The sequence below is a fragment of the Delphinapterus leucas genome, chromosome 3 (genome assembly GCF_059928025.1).
Source record: "Delphinapterus leucas isolate spDelLeu-1000000601 "Yukka" chromosome 3, BTC_Dleu_Yukka2, whole genome shotgun sequence".
Classification (NCBI taxonomy): Eukaryota; Metazoa; Chordata; class Mammalia; order Artiodactyla; family Monodontidae; genus Delphinapterus; species Delphinapterus leucas.
The window spans coordinates 64,041,654-64,063,375 of NC_143131.1; the positions used below are offsets into that span (position 1 = coordinate 64,041,654).

The window sequence follows — 21,722 nt, forward strand, 5'->3', positions numbered from 1 at the left end:
GATATTTTAAGTGGGAAGTTTGAAGAAGAAGAAAAGCACTGTTCTTATCCTTCAAGATTTTATAGTCTGATTGGGGACATGAAACTTTCATACATTGAAACAATGAAATCAAGAGCATAAGATTAAGTGCCAGAGCATAGAGAGAAAGACACAAGAACTAAGGGAACTAAGAGAAGAGAAGATGCTGGAAGGATCACAGAAGGCTTCATGGAGGACAGGCAGGGGCTTACTTTTGATTTGAAGAAAGAAAATGATTATAGTTGGTGGAGAAGATAAAAGAGGGAAGATGAAACACAGACAAGAATAATCATTAAGACAACAAGGTCCTATTGTATAGCACAGGGAACTATATTCAATATCCTGAGATAAACCATAATGGAAAAGAATATGAAAAAGAATATAAATATGTAAAACTGAATCACTTTGCTGTACAGCAGAAATTACCACAACGTTGTAAATCAAATATACTTCAATTTTAAAAAAAGAGTAATCATTAAGAATTATAACCCTTTGAATAAAATAAGAATATATAAATCCTTGTTGATATAAATCAATAAATAAGTAGGGAGAGTGGAAAGCTCTTCCTTCTAGCACACTAACAATAAATATGAAAGGAATGATGCAGTTAGAAAAATAATCCATGGGTGCTAAAGTTAGTGATGTCCTCTCTCTCTTTAATAATCCTTCCCACTCTGTCATGAGCCTCTACAGCCTCAAAAAGCCCAGTGACTGACCTCAAGCCTTCCCATATCCCAGTGCTTCCACGTACTCGCATCCAATAAAAATATTTGAGCATACCCACTAAAATATGTGTATTTCTTTATTCCCACATGACGTATAAATATGTATTACTATATTAGCAGAGATCATAAAACACACAAAAACAACTGGAAATGAATTAAATGTTGTAAATAATTCTTACTTTATTGATTGTGCAGAAAGGTTTCTGAATTTTAAAAATTTATTGTGTAGAAAAGCTTTTGAATATTAAGCTTATTAATATTTTAGCAAGGGCTATGTAATATTTTATATTACTAAAATATATATGTCGGATTAATATTGGTAAAACAGCGATTTGAAGGTCTAATTTCTTGGTGTGTTTTCTTTTGTGATGGTTTGAATGGCTGTGATAGCTGAAGAAGCTATCTGTCAATGATACAAAGATGTAAGTGGGAGAAGTGCCCCCTCTTGGCTGTACTCTCTGTATCTTGATGCCACTTCTTCCATTCCCCTCACCACCTACCAAAAGGTTTTTACTGAAATTTGACTATTAATGTTTCACGTTCTCTTGTCCATCAGCTGTTATAAGTTAATTGGGAGGTACTGCCTTTTACATTTTAAAAAATGGGTGCAAACCCACTGAAACTCCTCATTTGGGAAAATGTTAAATGGGTTTAAACTTAACTTTAAATTTATCTCTTGCATGTATGAGAGTTTTTTCTAGGTGATACATAACATTTTGCCCAGAAAAATCTAAAACTGATACCAACATTTCCAAACACCCCTTCTCAAAATGGTTTCTTTCCAACAGGACTATTTTCCAAAAATTATTTTTCACTTATTGTGAGCATCACCTTGACTTTGAAGGAATAAACTACATCTATTGTTTTGTATGTATCTACTACATAGAATGACTGGCAGCCACTTCCATCACTACAAAGATCACCAAACTGGGGACACTTGTCTTTTTGTAAAAGAAAAACTTTTTTTACAACTCTTTTGATTATTGTTCCGGGATAACCAACAAACCTCTGTGTAGTACAACACTCTCAAGGTCATTCCCTCTCCCTTTCATCACAAATAATATTATTTAAAGCCTTGTTTCTATAAAATCGATCTTAACATTGATATCCTATAGTATGTGATCTGCAATATGCCATGACAGACTGAAGACAAAAGAAAGAATGGGGACGCTCCCATTGTGGAGCACCAACCTCTCCCTTAGGCAACATTGGTATCATACACAATATGTCACCCACATCAAAGGTGAGGGCTATTTATAAAGATTAGTAAAGCTTAATGTCTTTATTATATTTTTAGATAAAAATAAACAGAGGGCTTCCCTGGTGGCGCAGTGGTTGAGAGTCCGCCTGCCGATGCAGCAGACACGGGTTCGTGCTCCAGTCTGGGAGGATCCCACATGCCGCAGAGCGGCTGGGCCCGTAAGCCATGGCCGCTGAGCCTGTGCGTCCGGAGCCTGTGCTCCGCAACGGGAGAGGCCACAACAGTGAGAGGCCCGCGTACCGCAAAAAAAAAAAATTAATAAAAAAAAAAAATAAAATAAACAGAAAGGTCTAACATTATCTTCCTACACCCCAAATGCATAATCTTGCATGTTTAGTCCTCAGCCCTCCAAAACAACCACTTTGACACCATTCCCAGGGGCAACCTCTCCTGGGGACCCCATATGCCAAAACTGCTTCTTTGTCCATTCTCTCCCCTTTCCTTCCATCCTACAAGAAATGTTCTATATTAGCAGTATTATTGGGGCTGACAAAACAGTCTCGTTAAAATCCAGCAAAACCTCAAGACTGCTGGACTTGTGATTCCATTTTGAATATTCACATTGCAAGCTGTGCCCTCCTCCCCAGCGCATCTGATTCCTGCATGTCCCAGAAATGTTTAGCCTTGAGTACATGTTATTCTTCAGTGAGACTGCCTTTATTTTTGTAGTCTACCCCTTCAGCTGGCCCCCCAAAACGTCCACATTCTCATATCTGCTCCAAAATTTCTCTGTGTTAAAAAATGAATGGATAAAGAAAATGTGACATGTATATATATATATAATGGAATATTACTCAGCCATAAAAAAGAAGGAAATTCTGTCATTTGCAACAACATGGACGGAATTTGACAGCATTATGCTAAATAAAACAAGACAAAGAACTATAAATACCAAATACCATATGATCTCATTTACGTGAGGAATCTAAAAACAAACAAACAAAACAATGGAACTCAGAGATACAGAGAACAGATCGATGGTTGCTAGAGGTAGGGGTGGTGAGGGGGTGAAATGGGTGGAGGGGGTCGAAAGGCACAAAATTCCAGTTATAAGATATAGAAGTCCTGGGGATGGAACGTACAGCATGGTGACTACAGTTAACAATACTGTATTGTATATTTGAAAGTCGCTAAGACAGTACATCTTAAAACTTCTCATCACAAGAAAAAAATTTTGTATCTACGTGTGGTAATGGATGTTAACCAGATTTATTGTGATCCTTTTGCAATATATACAAGTATCAAATCATTATGTTCTACACCTGAAACTATTATGTCAATTATATCTCAAAAAAATTCTAATCTGTGGCATTTCTTCAGGATGCTCTATGGTGGGAGACCCCCTTGTTTGCAAGAAATCCTCTAATCAGCTTCCTAGGGCAATCCAGTTTTCTTTTCCTTTATTTGTAGGGGCCCAAATAACCTGGCTTCTGATACCTGACTCCATCTTGAGCTCACCCTGCATGAATCTTATTTTGTGAACCAGAGCCTACTACTTCGTTCACAAAGCAGAAAAATGCCTTTTCCACTCATTCTGGTATCTCTCTGCTTAAGGGGAAATTAGTTTGCACAGTTAACTTTTAAGAAGAAGCCATCATCTTAAAAACTTTGCCCACTTTTCTTAAAAGATCTTAGGCTAAGGATATGTTGCTTTATTGTTATTATTATTATTCATGGGATGTTTAAGAAGTAATATTCAGGGATTCTAGTTATTCTAGTAACTAAATTGGAGGTTACATCAAGTCAATCCACCATAAATGAACAAAAAAGTAATTAAAATATTAAAGTGTACACCCTCCTTAATAATCCGGAAGTATTAAAAGGGTGTAAGCCCTCCCTCTCAGGAGATTCCCATTTGGCAAAATTTCCCTCTGCTTACATGCTCTTCCCTGGAGAGCCTCATGGCCCCCTTGCTCCCTCACTCCTGCCCAGTCTCTGCTCAAGCGTCACCTTTTCGAAGTAGCCTCCAGGCTCCTCCACCCCCATCATTCTTCATCCCTTCACCCCGCTCCACTCTGCTGGCACCAATTACTCTAGAACATCATTTGTGTTTTCTTCCATCTGCCCCACCAGAATGCGGCTCCATGAGGGCAGGGGCTTTGTTTTGCACACTGCTGTGTCCTCACCTCCTAGAACAGTGCTGGCCTGACACAATATAGGCTCTTCATAAATATTTGTTGAAAGACTGACCGAATGTCCTCCAAAAAGAAGTCATAGGAGAGCTGTGGCAGAAATGCAGGCTTTCTATTCCATGATAAAAGGAAATCTGCATAGAAAGTCTAGTTCAGGGAGGGGAGAAGAGCCAGAAGGGTCAGTGGCTTCCTGGGCCCCTCTCTCCAGGTAGCAGGAAGTAAGCTGAGGGAGAACTGCTGACACAAGAGACAAATGTGCCTATGGAGACTCAGAAAAGACACTCAGGGAGGACCAGGTAGCTGGGCCTCCCTCCCAGACTGAGAAGTGAGAGGGCTGGCAGGAGAAGAAAGAAGAGAAGCAGGGCTTGATGCCGTTTTTCTAGAAGTCTCCATCCAATTGGTGGGTGTGGTCTGACTATGTGACCACAGGGACTCTGGGGTGAACTGGGCTTAAGTCTGGGCATCAATCTCTCCGAAGCTCAGCTGGAGGCAGGAGATCCAACTCTATCCCTTACCGTGAGCAGGTTCTGGGTGTCAAAAGGCCCCTAAAAGCAGGGTTCCCTCTTGTCTCAGTAGTGGAAAGCTAATGATGGAAAGGGATGACGAGCAGAAGCTAACACTGCCCAACTTTTTTTTAAATTGAAGCATAGTTGATTTACAATGTTATGTTAGTTTCTGGTATACAGCAAAATTATTCTGTTATACATATATATATATTGTTTTTCATATTCGTTTCCATTATGGTTTATTACAGGATACTGAATATAGTTCCCTGTGCTATACAGTAGGACCTCGTTGTTCATCCCAACTCTTCCTCCAAACAAAAATGGCACCTGCAGTCATGAAATCTTCCTCTCCCATCTTAGCTGACTTCAGAAATAATTGGTTTGGCAGTATGAAAGCAGTGTCAATCACCTCATTTACCTGAGCAGCTTTCGATGTAAGCCCAATTATTATACAGCACTGGAACAATTATGCATACCATTAAATAGGCGAGATTGACTTGGTCGTGTGTTTCATTTAATACAACATGAAAGCTGTGTTGCACGTTCTCAGCCCTCATAGTTAAGTCCTCATGAAGCCAAGCTGCTGTCTCACAGCACTAACTTAAAATCATAAATCAATAAACATAAAAGGATCACTAAAGCCAGGTGAGGGGATATAGGTAAAGGTCTCAGGCCTGTATTCAGGATCGCCCAGCCACTATCCTTTGGTACAAAAGCTAACATTTACTAACCACTTACCATAATAACTTTACACATATTAATTCAATCTTCATCACAACCCTATTAGGTAGGTACTATTAATATTCCCATTTTACACATCAGGAACTAGAAACTTAAGTAAGTTGCCAGAAGTGGAAAATGACAGAGTCAGGATTTGAATCCAGAGTCATATGTTCAAGATTATCTTCTCATGATTATCAACATCATACATGTTGATCATCCACTTAAAGTATACCAACTAAACTGCAATTGCACCTTCCAACGCTATGGAAAGGGAACTTGCTCTAAAGAGCTCTCAGTGGGGAGCTGTGAATGGGAAAAAAAATCAATTGCACAAGTGACAGTTCAGTGCATATGATGGTGTTGAGATAGTTTTCTTACTGCGTGCCAGGTAGATCCAGCAGTGAGCTCCGATTTCTCCAGGAGGACCACATCTTTCATGCCTGCTTTGGCCAAGTGATAAGCCAGACTCACACCAACGCAGCCACCTCCAATTATCACTGTTTCTGCCCTGTCTTTCCATCTTGTTTCTGCAGGTGAGGGTGGGTTTTCTTCTCTGGAAGACATTGTTTTTAATAGTAGCTTTACTAGGCTCTGATAGTTATAGTTTTTGTGGGTTTTTTTCTGACTAGTGTGATTCTCCTTACTTATTCTTCTAGTACTTAACATCTAGTGCCTGGGAGAGTTACATGTGCTGACAATCCTTTGGGAGCCTCAATCTGACTTAGGCAACCTGGTTGGGGGAGGGAGGAGGAGGCATCTGAACCCCATTCCCCTAATTCTGACCCATTGTAGATACTTAATAGAGCTAAAGAATTGAACAGATGACTTCTTTTTCTCAAAGAAATCTAGAGAATAATTTTTCTCAGTCTACTTTAAAAACACACTGATAAACATTTTATTCCACAAAAAAAAAACCATAATAATCATGAAGTCCATTATCTATAAATCTTGGATCACCTCCTCCCTCCAATGTTTTCCAGGCTGAAGAGAGCTAGATGGAGTACAACGCTCTTCCTCGCTCAACGTCCTCTCACCGTGTACCTGCTTCTCTAATTATAAATATTGCTCGGTGGCTTGATATATTGATTTGCATGTCTGTCTTCCTAGCTAGATCATGAGCTTCTCCAAGACGCATTGTAAAAAGCAAGGTATAAGTAAGTCAAAGAAGACCATATATACACGTGCGTTTGCCTCCCCATACAGAAGACACTGCTAACAGTTGACTGGGGAAGGGAATGGGGATAGGAGAGTCTTTGCACCAGGAACCCTTTGATATTCTCACTTTGAACGGTTGTGCGTAGAAAAGAACACCCATAATTCGAGAAGAAAGCCGAATGCCCACTTCTCGGGGTCGGAAGCACCCGTAACCCGGAGACCGCCTCAGCCCTGCGCTCGCACCCCGCAGCTGCCCAGCCGCGGGCCTCCGCGCAGACCCGGCCCCACTCACCCTTCGCGGCCGCAGACGGAAAGTAGGCGGCCGGGGGAGCCCCGCAGCGGGAAGCCCCGCAGCCGCAGCGCGCCCAGGCAGAACATGCCGAGGTCGAGACCATAGGGCGAGGGCGCAGGCACCTACTCCCAAGCCAGCAGACAGCAGGGGCGGTGGGAGGCGGTGGGAGGCGGTGGGACCCTCCCCCCGGCGAGGGGCGGGCTTCTGGCTCCGTGAGCTGCCCGCCACTCAGCGCTCGCCACAGCCGCTGCGCGATGGCGCTGGCCGGAAGCCCCGGAGCCAAGAAGGTGAGTTTCGGGGAAACCGGGAGGTACTCAGCCCTCCTGGCCGCGGGGCTTCACCTCAGCCCCTAATCAAGCTCTGCGGTCTGGGCGAGGCACCTGGACGGCTCTGAGCCTCGGTTTACCCGCTCGCGAGTCGCCCGGACGACAGTAGTGCCTTGGTGTCAGGATGAGATAACAATATTGGGTAGCATTTATGGAGCCTTGACTCGCTGCGTTGCACTGCGCGAGTGCTTCATGCAAATTATCTCCTCTTCACGTTTATTCCCATTTTACAGGTGAGGAAACTGAGGCTCAGAGTCCGAGACCCTAGCTCAGGGTCACCGATCTAGTCCAGGTGGAGCAGGGGTTTGAAGTCCAGCCATCGGACTCAGGCCGCGCTCACATTTCCTGCCCTCCGCCCGCCCGCACCTACAGCTCTTCGACTCAATGGCCCCAGTGCTCGTGCCCCTCGTGTGTTTGGGAAGGGCCGTTGCCTGGTCTCCCAAGCCTCGGACTGGCCTGAAACCGGTTCCGGGCATGGACACCCCTAGACCCGCGGCGGGGATGGAGGGTGGGGTTCGCGGAGCCGGGGGTGGGGCCTCCGCCTCATCTCACGCCGTAGTCTAAGTCTCTGGGCTCCCCTTTCCCGATCTGCTCGCCAGCTGTCGCCCTGTTCTCCCATTTTTACGCTGGATGTGTGTGTGGTGGGGAGAAGGCGTGACAAAACAAAATTAGGAAAAGGGCATGAACTTGGACGCGGGACATCTCCAAACTCCTCGAGGCAACCCATCTGTGCTCCCTAATTCAGAAGAGAAGGTGGGGAAGGAAGGGGGGATGTGCACCACCGTTTTACTTAGTAATACTAAAAAGATAGGAACAACCAAAATGCCCTGCAATAGTGGGCTCCGTAAATAAAGTGCATCCATTTAATAAGTTATTAGGCAGCCAATTAAAAAGCTAAGTATGGGAACAGGCAAAGTGCTTTGCAATGTTAAGTTACAAAAGGACATATATCACAGACTGATCCCAACTACATAAAAATATTTATACACACACTGTAAGGAAGGACACAGTAATGGTAGTAGTTCCATAAGATGTGGAATATACGTTTAAAAAACTTAACAAAAAAACATATTCTGGTTATGTTTTTCTGATTATAAAGGTAAAACATGGGCATTGAAGCAAATGAGCATGACAAAAAGAAAAAGAAGCAAAGAACATTGTGTTGACTTCTTTCTCTGAACTTTCTCTAATACTATGTTCACTTTTACAGTTCATTTTTTTTTAAGGTTTTTTAAAAATATGCTCTCCCTGTCTTATTTTTCCTGGCCTCTGCTCTTTGCAACACCAAGATTATCATATGAGAATCCATGTTAATGTGTACCTGGGAGTTAAGATGTTAGTGGGGCAGAGCTAACCTCACCTCTCTGCTCAGCTAACAGGTGCATTTTAAGAATTCATTTAACTGCTATAGAGGACACCTCCAATTGCTTCTTTAATCCAAAAGAGCAGTCCTGGTGGCAAGTTCAGGCAGATGGACCTCTGGCAGCTTCCTGCCATAGGGTGAAGTTGGTCTACTCCTCTGTGTATGAATAGAGGTGCCCTGAAGCCAGATCTTAAATCCAAGAGGTCTAGATACTGTTACCTGCAAAAAGAGGGCATAAACGCCTCTCAGAGATCACCATCAGATCCAAGGCAGAGTCACTGCCACACTGAAAGGGAAGATGGAATGAAAATATAAATATACTGCGAATAATTTCCAGTGCTCTTTATTTTACACAGTCCTGTCATTCTAGAGCTGGCTTTAGATCATACAGGTGTAGCAGTTAACTGAGGTGGTAAGTCTAGCGGTGAAGGAGGGGCTAAAAGATGCTCTGAATTCAAATATTGATAGTTTAGTTATTTTGCTAATGGCTGTTTAGAAAACTGGCAAAATTTTAAATGTTGGACAAACATCCGGATAACAGATCAAAATGCCTTACATTTACTTGGTATCATGAAGGCAACAGTCAAAATTTGCACTGTCATTTTCTTAAAATCCTAGCTAATTTTCTATTAAAGAGTATCATCTCTTTCCTCCTTGTCAGGACCAAGTTTATAGCATATGTGAGGTTTGTGCCATTTTCAAAACAGTCCTGTCTGTCTGCTAACTCTTGGCATATTTTATTAAGGGCCTACTCTTTGTTAGGTGCTGTATGAGGTGACAGAGCCTCAAGCATCTTACAGCTCTGGTTAACAGAGCTGGGCTCCATTCCACTTCCCTCCACAGGAAAATGGAGATGTGGTGGAGATAGTGGCCTGGTACTTAGCCTCAGGGCAACCACTTCCAATGTACCTTCAGATATGACTGCAGATATGACTGGTTAGAAGGGGCAGTGGGAACCTTTCCTCCCCCATTCATGCACTGCTCTGTGTCCAGCTGTAGGCAGGGCTGAGAGGAACTGGCTGGTATTTTCAACAAAAGGCTGTATCTTCAACGAATGCAGTCTATACAAGAGGGATAGGGATCCCCATGGGGGTGTTTGCAGTTTTTATAAATCGCAGGGAAGTTCTCTCTGAAAAAATGACACTTGACCAAAGACCTGAAGAAAATCAGAGGGCGAGCCATTCAGGTATCTGGGGAAGCACTTTGTAGACAATGGAAACCATAGCTTTGGATAACTGCTCTGGATGCAACCTTATATTCAGATTATGGGTGGGCTGACTCGAAAGGTGGTAAATAGAGACTAGGTTAGGAATTTAGAAGGTCTGATGTCTGCTTTTTCACTTACTGAGCTCTATGATCTTGAGCAATTCACTTAGCCTCTCTGAACCTCAGTTTCCTCATCTATAAAGTGGGAATAAAAACTATCCGCCTTGCCTAGCTCCCAAAGTTGTTAAGAGTACCAAATGGTAACGTGTCCGTGAACATGCTGGAAAATGTAGGGTATAATTATAAAATGTTGTGTCCAATAGGATTATGTCCAGTGGTTCACACACAAAAGAGGTTTATTTTTCTCACCTAACGAGAGGCCTAGCGGACGGTCACCGTCCATGGCGTCTGCAGCTACTCCAAGATGTCATTAAGACACCAGGCTGCGGTTATCAGCCTGCGTGTGGCTTTCAGTGGCATGGCTGCAAGATGATGGCTATACCTCCAGGGCTTAAGCTGACATTCCAGACAGGACAGAGAAAAAGGGACAAGAGGGAAGGGAGTGGGCATCTGTATCAGGAAAGCAAAACTTTTCTAGAAATCTTCAGCAGACTTTCACTTATTTCCCATTGGCCACCAATGTGTCACATGGCCACCCCACTCAGCAAAGGAGCCTGAGGATTTTTTTTTTTATTTAAGTTGGGGACATTGTCTCCCCAAACAAAATATATTAGCAAAGAAGAGGAGAAAAAAATGCACATTAGGTGGCTAGCAGTGTCTGCCACAAACATCTTGAAAAACCAAAATAACCATTATGGCATCAGCACTTTAACTACAATTTGACTCAGATTAAATTGTATTTGAGAAAAACTAGTCACAGAACTTTGCACAAAACAAGTACCTGGATTGTCCAATAATAGAGTATTCTCAATCTTTCTGAAATACTATTAGGCACAGATGATTTCAACAGAACTGGAGCTGTGAGAGCATTGTACCACCTTTCCTAAAATTAGAGACTGCTTTTAGGAAAAAAAAAAAAGAGGGGTCTTAGGTGATTTTTCTTTCTCTTCTTCAGGGCATTTTGGAACGTCTGGATAGTGGGGAGGTTGTGGTTGGAGACGGCAGCTTTCTCATAACTCTGGAGAAGAGGGGCTACGTGAAGGCCGGGCTCTGGACTTCAGAAGCCGTAGTAGAACATCCAAATGCAGGTCGGTGCCAGCATCACCCCTGAGTGTTTATCTGGGTGACATTTTGCTTAAATCTGACTGAGAGAAGATAAATAAAAGCGAGCATTTTCTTTCTTTTTAAAATAAATTTATTTATTTTAGTTATTTATTTATTTTTGTCTGCACTGGGTCTTCATTGCTGCGTGCGGGCTTTCTCTAGTTGCAGTGAGTGGGGGCTACTCTTTGTTGTGGTGCGCGGGCTTCTCATTGTGGTGGCTTCTCTTGTTGCAGAGCACGGGCTCTAGGCGCACAGGCTTCAGTAGTTGTGGCATGCAGGCTCAGTAGTTGTGGCTCGTGGGCTCAGTAGTTGTGGCTCATGGGCTTCGTTGCTCCTCGGCATGTGGGATCTTCCCAGACCAGGGATTGAACCCGTGACCCCTGCATTGGCAGATGGATTCTTAACCACTGCGCCACCAGGGAAGTTCCGTGAGCATTTTCTAGGGACTGTTTCACTTGCCCAAACTGCCAAGATGTGGAGACAGTGGCAGTACACGAGCTGAAGAAAGGGCTTCTCTCTCCTTCCCTCCCTCCTCTACACACACACACACACACACACACACACACACTTGCATCTTCATATTCAGGGAGTGCTAAAATATACATACCAATATTTGTTCCATGAATATTTACCTTGTATATTCAAGAGTTTCCTTAACATAGTAAAACTATTATTGCTTCAGATTCATCCTTCTGGCTAATTTGCACTCGATATTAAAACAATACATTTGGTAGGGACGATTAATGGTAACCACCAGCTTAACAGAATATAGACAAATAGCAAATATAGATTTGCAAATATAGATATATATAGCAAATATAAATTTGCTGTTCTAAATGAAAGTGGGAAATAAAGCCAAAGAAGATATGGGTGAAACGGGATACAAGCTGGGAATGGAACTTTTGATTCACTCTGATTTTATTCATATATACACAGTGTGTCAGACAAACATGGGGTCATGTCTAGGTCCTTCTACTGACCCGCTGAGTGACCTTGAACAAGTCATTTGACCTCTGAGGATCAGTTTCTTCATCTGTCACACGGGGGCATGACATGGGCTGGTTGTGAGGACTTGTGAACTAACCCACATGAAATGCCCGTATAAGTACCCAATGGCCATGATTACTGTTTCATCAGACACCCAGAGTTACATGGTAGGACAGAGTTTTGTCTTTCTGGTGTTAGCAGGAAGATTTCATCTGACCCAAGAAGAACTCATTCTTAATTTTAGAAAATCTTCTTTGCTCAACCAGGAAGAAAGTGTTGAAATAGCAAGGATAAAGACTGAGCTGGGGAGGAGATGAAGGGAGAGAGAGGAAGGAGTTTCTGATGGGCCAAGGAAAACTCCCTGACTGCGTTTCCCCAGCTGCTTGATATTGAATACACTTGATAGGGGTGCCACCCATATGCATTCTGCCCACTGTGAGAATTCCCTCATCCTACTTTGAGGGCCCCCCAGTGCTGACTGTAAGTAGACGAGCTACATCCTTCATGACACTGGCAAATGAATAAACCCTCTCTAGACCAAGAGACCAAGGGACAGTTGGCCAACTGGGCCTTAGTGTCTGCATGTGACTGCACCAGGCCATGAGGCCCACTGGCAGGTCAACATGAGGCTACTCTCAACAGCCCCCATTTGGTATGGGCTCCGCCTTGCCCCTAAATTCTGCTGAGCTGAATCTGAATTTCTTTATAAGTACCAGGTTTGAAATAGTGTATGATTGAAAGAGATGTGAGTGGATGAGCTGCCGCTGAAAACGATAGCTTCTGTGATTTTTACTTTTTTAATTTCAATGGAAAAAACAACTCCTTTGTAGTTCGTCAGCTTCACATGGAATTCTTGAGAGCGGGATCAAATGTCATGCAGACTTTCACCTTTTCTGCCAGTGAGGACAAAATGGAAAGTCAGGTAAACGATAATGGGGCAGGTGGGAGTGGGGAGGGGCGGGGAGAGGGATCATCTATAATAAAAATAACCTCTTGATGGGAATCCATGGAATTGACCTGATGTGTTACTACACTTTATTACAAAAAATAATAAAATATTTTTTAAAAAAATAATAAAATATTTTTTTCCTCCACATAAAGTATCTATCCAGTAATTAATCATGATGTAAACATATAGGTACTAAATAAATAAGCATTTTCTGTCTCTTTATCTAGGGGAGGGGGTAGGACTGGGAGAAAATATGCCATTAGAAGGGCATGACCATCCTTCTGTGATATGTTTTTGTAGGGAAAGAACACTTTATAGATGCTCTTGTTACCTTCTCATTTCACATTCTTCTCTTCTGACTTGTCCATGTTGAGACAGGGCGGTCCTAGGGAACACAGCACTAGCCTAGGAATGAGGAGAATTGGGTTTTATACCCAACTTTGCCACCTATTGGTTGTGTGACTTTGTGTTAGACACTTAAAGACATGGAGAACTGGCTTACTCTGCCAAATGGAGATAACTGATGCTTACTTACATGCATAGGGTTGTTGAGAAAAGTGGGTAAGGATGTGGAAGTATTGTGAGATATTCTGCAAATATAAAGTATTAATACTTGTCAACGTTAACGCCCATTTATTCATTCAACCAACCAACATTTACTGAGTACCTGTTATAGTCCATTCTCTATGCTAGATACAAAGATGATACAAAGGCATAGACACTATTCTGAAGTGGCTCACAGTCAAGTATGGGAGACAAACAAATGAGCATTTACTAAAATCCAGTGTGGTAAGTACAATATGAACATACAAGCTCACTGGGAGTAGAGAGGATACCCAACTCTGCTGGTCTTCTCGAATTGCAGTTTAAACCAGTGACTTGTGCTCATGCTACTTGCTCATTGCCCCCTTTGATATCTATTATAGCTCACCTTTAAAATGCCAGGCTCACCATGTGTTCTCTTGCTGTCTAACCTCAGTGGGAAGCTGTAAACACCGCTGCCTGTGACCTTGCCAGAGAAGTAGCCAACAAAGGTGATGCTTTGGTAGCAGGGGGGATCTGCCAGACATCGTTGTACAAACACCACAAGGATGAAGCTAGAATTAAAAAACTTTTTCGACAACAGCTAGAGGTTTTTACCAGGAAAAATGTGGACTTCCTGATTGCAGAGGTAAGCCTAACATTAAAGGGACAGGGCTGGAAGGGGCTGTGGGAGGGGAGGATAGAGGCTGTCTGGGAGTAAAGCCTAGAGGGTAGGCGGCTGCTCAGGCCTCACCATTAACACTTAGTGCCAAGTAGTAGTTTCCTTGCTCTCCTCCATCCCTGCCTTGCTCACTCCCATCTCTCTGCTTTCACTAAAGCTATAACATCTGAGCAATATTTTGAAGTTAGAATCAATAAGCGTTGTCACTGACTGGATATGAAGGCCCGGAATATCCTCTTTCTCCCATCTCCCTATTTCCCATCATGATTGCTACCATCTAGAGTCAAGGCCTCAACCCAGCTCTTCACCCCCAACCAGGACAATAGCCTCCCAACTGCTAGGTCCCCAGTCGCCCTACTGAACTTACTGAAAACCTTGCTACGTCAACCTTCCCAAGGCTTAGGGCTACCCAAGCCTGGCTAACCCACCAGGAAAAAATCATCTACAGAAATGAACACAAACTCTGCCCTATATGTTCTCCAGATGGATGAGAACACAAGTTTGTTTTTTAAGAACCTCTCTTTTGACTTTCTCTGCCATTCCTCACACACTGCTTCTGCAGAATCTAAGTCAAAAAGGAAGAAACAGGGAGATTTCTGCTAGCTTTTCTCCACTTACTTAAATTAAGTTCAGCTTTTCAATTGTGGCACTTATGGGGTTTCCTGGGAAGCACCCCTGCAAATGGCCTGGGTTTACCAGATGAGGTGTCCTGTCTACCATTGGCAAAGACACTCAGTAGCTACATCTCCCTTCTCTATGCCTCGATGTTCTCATCTGGGGAACTAATCATATTTCCCTTCTTACTTTATGGAGCACTTTAGAATATCGAGCTAGAAGTGAATATAAAAGTATTTTGAATTGTAAAGCATGATAAATAATTATTCTGCAGAGATCACCCAAGTTCCGTAAAAAATGAGTCCAAAATTTATTAGCAAAACTTTTGTTCCTTCAAAAGTATGATTTTAAATACTCAGTTACTTTAAAACCTTTTTTTAGTATGGTATCTGAATGAAAACCTATATGTTATTGTTAAAGGAATTAAAATATTTACTCAGAAAAGTATTCTGTAGTCAGTCTGATAGAGACACATTTCTTAGCACATTTTATCACATATATATGGTAATTTTTATAACTGTTTTTGTAACATTTGCGGTCTACCACTCAAAATCTGCTTTATATTTGGACCAATAGAAGAACATGAAATTTCTCTTAGTATTTTGAACATGCTGAAGAAGCTGTGTGGGCTGTGGAAGTCTTAAAAGAAGCCAGAAAACCCGTGGCAGCCACCATGTGCATAGGCCCAGAGGGAGACATGCATGGTATAACACCTGGAGAATGTGCTGTGAAGCTGGTGAAGGCAGGTAATGTGGACCCATGATGTGATAAGCAGTTCAGTTATTGTTTATGAAATGTTTCTTAACATTGGGAGAGCAGTTCGGAAATAAAGACATTAATTGGAATCTATCTCTTTATCTGTAAAACTTAGGAGGTGGAGGGGGACAGCTAATTTCTAAGACACCTTCCAACTATTAAAAAAGAAAACAAAGATCTTTGTGTCTGTTTTTGTGCCAGTACCATACTGTTTTTATGACTGTAGCTTTGTGGTATAGTCTGAAGTCAGGGAGCAAGATTCCTTCAGCTCTGTTCCTCTTTCTCAAGATTGTTTTGGCTATTCAGGGTCTTTTGTGTTTTCATACAAATTTTAAAATTATTTGTTCTAGTTCTCTGAAAAATGCCATTGGTAATTTGGTAGGGATTGCACTGAATCTATAGATTGCCTTGGGTAGTATGGTCATTTAAAAATATTGATTCTTCCAATCCAAGAACACTGTATATCTTTCCATCTGTTCGTGTTGTCTTCAATTTCTTTCATCGGTGTCTTATAGTTTTTGGAGTACAGGTCTTTTGCCTCCTTAGGTGGGTTTACTCCTAGGTATTTTATTCTTTTTGATGCAATGGTAAATGCAATTGTTTCCTTAATTTCTTTTTCTGATGTTTTGTTGTTAGTGTATAGAAACGAAGTCAGACAGAGAAAGACAAATATCATATCACTTATATGTGGAATCTAATAAAATGATACAAATGAACTTATTTACCAAACAGAAATAGACTCACAGACACAGAAAACAAACTTATGGTTCCCAAAGGGAAACAGGGAGGGGGGAGGGGAAAATTAGGAGTTTGGGATTAAAAGATACACACTCCTATATATAAAATAGATAAACAACAAGGACCTACTGTATAGCACAGGGAGCTATACTCAATATCTTGTAATAACCTATAATGAAAAATTATCTGAAAAAGTATATACGTATAACTGAATCACTGTGCTGTACATCTGAAACTAACGCAACATTGTAAATCAACTATACTTCAATTTAAAAAAATAAACAAGTAAATAAATTTTGAAACAAGTAAATAAACGTATTTCTTTGCATAGGGGCTTCAATCGTTGGTGTGAACTGCCGATTTGGGCCCTGCACCAGCCTGAAGACAATGAGACTCATGAAGGAAGGCCTATGGGCTGCAGGGCTGAAAGCACACTTGATGGTGCAGCCCCTGGGGTTCCACATGCCCGACTGTGGCAAAGGAGGGTTTGTGGATCTCCCTGAATATCCCTTCGGTAAGCTCAGGCACATATTAGAGACCTTGTGGTTTCTTGTTGTGACAAAACGGAAATGGCTATAATGAACAACTACAGTACAGACTTATGATACGAGACTGTATAAGACAAAGACTTTCAGTGTTAACCAAAAATTAGCTATCTGAGGAATTCACACTCTAAAATTTATAGTTTCTTCATTGAAAAAAGAAAATACCCCTTGAGCATCAATTGTTTGAATATAGAGATGGTAACAGAAGTGCCATAACTATTGTATTACAGCACTGGAGCCCAGAGTTGCAACCAGATGGGATATTCAAAACTATGCCAGAGAGGCCTACAACCTGGGGGTCAGGTACATAGGTGGGTGCTGTGGATTTGAGCCCTACCACATCAGGGCAATTGCAGAGGAGCTGGCCCCGGAAAGGGGATTTTTGCCTCCGTCTTCTGACAAACATGGCAGCTGGGGAAGTGGTCTCAACACGCACACCAAACCCTGGATTAGAGCCAGGTAGGAATTTTTTAATTAATTTACTGTTCTCCTCTAATCTCATTTTATTTATTGTTAGCATTATGCATGCACATGGTAATACAAATTCAAAAGTGTAGAAGTATACAAAATGAAAGGTAAAAGCCGCCCATTTCTGACACCCATCCCCTTCCAGGGGTAACCTGTTTGCCATTTATGTTTTGAAGTCTTATTTCTCTATTTCTTGTTTTATCAATTTTAAGTGGTAATTACCCTTTATGAAAGCTGAGGGATTTAAATCACATAATCTTCCCCCTTGCCCTGATCTCCTTTTCACAAATTTGACTTATTACATTTTTGCTTGTTCTGTTGGCGATCTTTACAAGTTTGAATTTCATATTTAACTACTTGTTTTTTAATCCATCAATATGAGGCAGTATCTCTTGATTCCACTCTCTGTAAAATAAGAATTGCCTTCCTCCATTTCCCTCTACTTTTCCTCCCTCATCTACCTCTTGGTTTCTTTAAGGTATACAACTACTTTTACATCATCAAGGTTTATAACCAAACACAGTATAAGCAAACACAGTGGCAATTCAGTAATTAAGTGTTCAATTCCATGTGAAATCAAGACTTGGAACATGTTTCAAACTGAAAACCTCGTTTTTTCCAGCAGGAGATTTCAATATTCAGGAAACCAGGGAAGGCCAGTCTGATCTTTCTCTTTCTCTGTCTTATGCTTCCAACCTTCCCTTCCCATATTGCTAATCATGGTTTCTGACCTCTTCAGATTCAAAGAGAGAAGAGAGCAGGTGGAAAAGGGAGTAAACTTGTATTGCTTAATTGACACCCTATTAGGAAGACCACATTCTCTGGGCCTGGCAGATCCTCATGAGTGTATTTACAGTTCTTCAGAGGCTGCCACTGGAAACTTTTGTCTGTATTTCTCATGCCACAGGCATTGCATTTTTCTCTGAAAATTTTTCTCTGCTTTGCCCTCAGATCCCAACTTTCTCAGCAGGTCACTATAGATATACACTATTTTGGGGAGTCTCATTTTCCTTCCTGGTGTTTCTCTTGAGCCTGATTTTAAATATGCCCAGGCTGGCTCCCTCTCTCCTATTAGGCTCAAAACTGGCTAGAAGACTTTTCATCTTTCCTTTAAGGAGACGAACTGAGAGTGTGGTCTGATCCCAATTTAACCACACTATCTTCACTCACAAAATAGCTGACCCATTGGTCTCTGTGATCTAGATTTTCCAGTGTAGAGTCAAGTGAGTCATCTGACTGGCTCTTAGGCAACTACTTTGAAACTTCTGCAGAGTGTCTGTCTTGCTTTAATACCTGATATCTATCGTATCTTGTGCCACCAATAAAATTTCCAATCTAATATCCTGGTACCCTGATCACTATTTTCTAAACATTATTCACTACAGAACCAAGAGAAAGAGAAATAAACCTATTTTACAAAACCTGAGCCCCTTGTGAGAGAACGTTCCAAGCATCAAGGTCAAATTGATTCTCTTCTCTTAGATTTCATCCATAGTCCAAACTCAGGCCATATTTTAATTTGCTTCATAGTTGGATTTTCTTTGTACAATGTTTGGTTTTATAGGAATTTCTAATTAACTCTTTTTTATTGTTGAAAGAAGAATAATAGACCTTCACCTTCTCTAAGGTCTTCCAATATCTAAATTATACTGTTTGTTACAATCACTTTATTATTGAAGATATTTTTCTGGGGGCTCCTTGAATTACTGTTCTGTTTTGAATCATTCTCTCTCTCTCTCTCTCTCTCTCTCATCTGTCAATCTTTTCCATCTTTTAGAAACTAACCACAATTTCTGCTCTTCTCTAATCAGAGCTGTTATGTCTTTAATCCATTTTGTACTTCTTTATCCATTTCAGTAGAATTTAGAACAGTCTTCATTTTTGAACATTTAGGACAATGTTCCTAATGTAAATTAATTTAGATTGTAGAAGTAGGCAAGAAATCATTTAGGCAAACATTTCTTCTGGGAGGTATGGATATTTATCCAGGAAGATTTTAGGCCTCATGCTTAGGAAAAAAAGTACTAAATAGAAATATAGGGACTTTCCTGGTGGCATGGTGGTTAAAGAATCCTCCTGCCAATGCAGGGGACACAGGTTCGATCCCTGGTCTGGGAAGATCCCACATGCCGCAGAGCAGCTAAGCCCGTGCACCACAACTACTGAGCCCACGCGCTCTAGGGCCCGTGTGCTGCAACTACTGAGCCTGCGCACCTACAGCCTGTGCTGCACAACAAGAGAAGCCACCACAATGAGAAGCCTGTGCACCGCAACGAAGTGTAGCCCCCGCTCACCGCAACTAGAGAAAGCCTGCACGCAGCAAGGAAGACCCAGCGCAGCCAAAAAATAAGTTAACTAATTAAATAAAATTACTTAAAAAAAAGAAATATAATTAAAAGGTGAGGAAAGTATACTTTGATAATGATTAAAATAGTTCAGATAAGCGAGAAATGGCTTTTTTTTAATAAACACTGTCTAGGGATCCTTAAAATTCATTAGCAATTTCAAATAAAACATTATTCTATAGAATAAAGCCAGACATTCCTTGTACCCTAAACTCCCAAACATACTGATGTTCACAAAAATTTGTGATTACCCAGAAACCTGTAGACACCCCAGATTTCTGACATTTTCATCATCCAAAAAAATTGGTTTATTCATTGTTTCATAGGTAAAATGGAGAAAGCTATAAAAATACATTTAACACAAAGGTCTGTGACCAGGAACCTTTGTGTTCTTTCTTTGTCTAAAAACAAGGCACAAATACTGACAAATTAATTTGTATTCTGTTTTTGGTTACTTTTTGAAGAATTATACTTTGTCTCATTACGTTTAAAACTGGTTTCATATACTTGTCATTATGTTAAAATATTGAGTAGAGCTAGAAGGACCCTGCTAGAAATTTCCAAATGAATATAATTCACAAAAACATGTAAAATTCAAACATGTTGTCTTTTTCTGAAAGGTGGTATGAAACCCAGTGATTGTTATTGAGGATAGAAATGTAGAAAGACTCCTGGAATTAATGGATATGGGCATAGTTTTTCTGTCTGTATGTTGAAACTGAAATTCTACTTTACCCTGATCATCCACCAAACTTATGAGTATTTAGCCAATATATATATAAAGTATTGGACTTATAAAATAGACATGAATCTTTTAATCGACTAACTATATATTTTTTAAAACACAGGGCTAGAAGGGAGTATTGGGAAAATCTGCTGCCGGCTTCAGGCAGACCTTTCTGTCCTTCATTGTCAAAGCCAGACGCCTAAGGAGTGATGAAAGAAAACACTGAAATAGCAGAATGGAAAGAAATCCCCCTCAAGCCCCATCTGGAACCCTTCCTCGCCTCTATCCTCAGGCCACCCTGATGTCTCCAGCTGCTGAACAGCTAATGTGCTGTCAATTCAACATAGGATGCGTATTGCATTCCTGCTGTGCTTAAGCTCCGAGCAGGATGCTGGGGGAGGTGCGCAAAGCTGATGCGAAAGGCTTGTCGAGTAATGCTGCAGGACGTGCTTTTGAAGGGAATCAAGAATAGTGAAACTTGTCTTTTAGGGTGAATTTGAGATCTTAAAATAACGAAGTCTGTGAGCAACAAACCCAGTGATTAATTACGGAGACTAAACTAGGTACAGAAGGAGGATAGAGCAGCATTCTAAACTAAAATGAAAGTAATGAGTCTGCCTTTCTTAAATGATTTGTATAATGACCCCAAAGACAATCCCAAAGGAAAAGATGCAAAAAATGTTTTAGGACTTTTTGAAATAATCATATAACCTTCTAAAGTGATTACTTTCAGAGATGATTTTACTTAAAGGTGTTAGGTCCCAGAATTTTAAAAATGTGTCTATATAATCACAAATAGCTAGATTATAAACTACCATGGACAAGGACAATGTGATATGCTTCTTATATTTTTCCTTAAAGTATTTATCATTGTGCCAGGCATACTAATAGATGCTCAATGAGATACTTATTTTAATTGTTTAAAATAAATAAAAATAGATAAACAGTTTTGGAAGACCTTTTGAAAAGTCAGAGTTCAAATCTATCTTGGTCTAATATTTTCTTGACTTATATTTGAGCTATTTGCTACATGCCAATTTCTCTCTATTTTTCAAAACAATGTATCAATTTGTAACAATAAAATTAAAAATAATTTACCTTTTATAAAAGTGTTTGAATACTTTAAATTTTATGGACATTCTTTGGAATAGTAATAACAACAAGCATTTATTACTTATTATGTTCCAGGCTCTTGCTTCTCTCTCCCTCTCTCCCTCTCTCCTCTCTATCATATATATACATATATGACAAAAGCCAACCTACATTTATGAAACACACAGGTTTCATTTTGGGTTAGTAAGTGCAATGCTCAGAATAGAATGTTGATGAGATGGAAGTTGATAAAACTTCCAAGAGACAAACAGGTAACAAATAAAGTCCTTAAAAAATAGATTTCCTAGATTGAAAGATTCAAATTTTATATAGTAATGGATCACATTTTATTATAGATAATAATA

The 21,722-nt window shown here is 40.8% G+C and overlaps 2 protein-coding genes across 2 annotated transcripts in view; one reads left to right on the top strand and one right to left on the bottom strand.

The window, feature by feature from the left end:
- Positions 1 to 6,969, bottom strand: part of DMGDH (dimethylglycine dehydrogenase) — a 62,633-nt gene extending 55,664 nt beyond the window's left edge. Inside the window, 3 exon segments of the mRNA XM_089909054.1 lie at positions 5,698 to 5,949; positions 6,536 to 6,646; positions 6,799 to 6,969. Coding sequence (XP_089765180.1) covers positions 5,698 to 5,949; positions 6,536 to 6,646; positions 6,799 to 6,898 — 463 coding nt within the window. The 5' untranslated portion in view covers positions 6,899 to 6,969.
- A 97-nt stretch (positions 6,970 to 7,066) lies between these two features.
- On the top strand, positions 7,067 to 21,471 carry BHMT2 (betaine--homocysteine S-methyltransferase 2). The gene is made up of 8 exons (XM_022594087.3): positions 7,067 to 7,099; positions 10,783 to 10,915; positions 12,749 to 12,840; positions 13,847 to 14,038; positions 15,285 to 15,432; positions 16,512 to 16,694; positions 16,956 to 17,184; positions 20,387 to 21,471. Exons 1-8 carry the CDS (start codon positions 7,067 to 7,069, stop codon positions 20,466 to 20,468), a joined length of 1,092 nt encoding a protein of 363 aa, XP_022449795.1. The 3' UTR covers positions 20,469 to 21,471.
- The last annotated feature ends 251 nt before the right edge of the window (positions 21,472 to 21,722 follow it).

Coding starts and splice junctions, on each gene's coding strand:
- BHMT2 (XM_022594087.3), top strand. CDS start 7,067: ATGGCGCTGGCCGGAAGCCCCGGAGCCAAGAAG. Junction 12,841..13,846: donor AGGACAAAATGGAAAGTCAG/GTAAACGATAAT, acceptor GTCTAACCTCAG/TGGGAAGCTGTAAACACCGC. Junction 14,039..15,284: donor TGGACTTCCTGATTGCAGAG/GTAAGCCTAACA, acceptor AATTTCTCTTAG/TATTTTGAACATGCTGAAGA.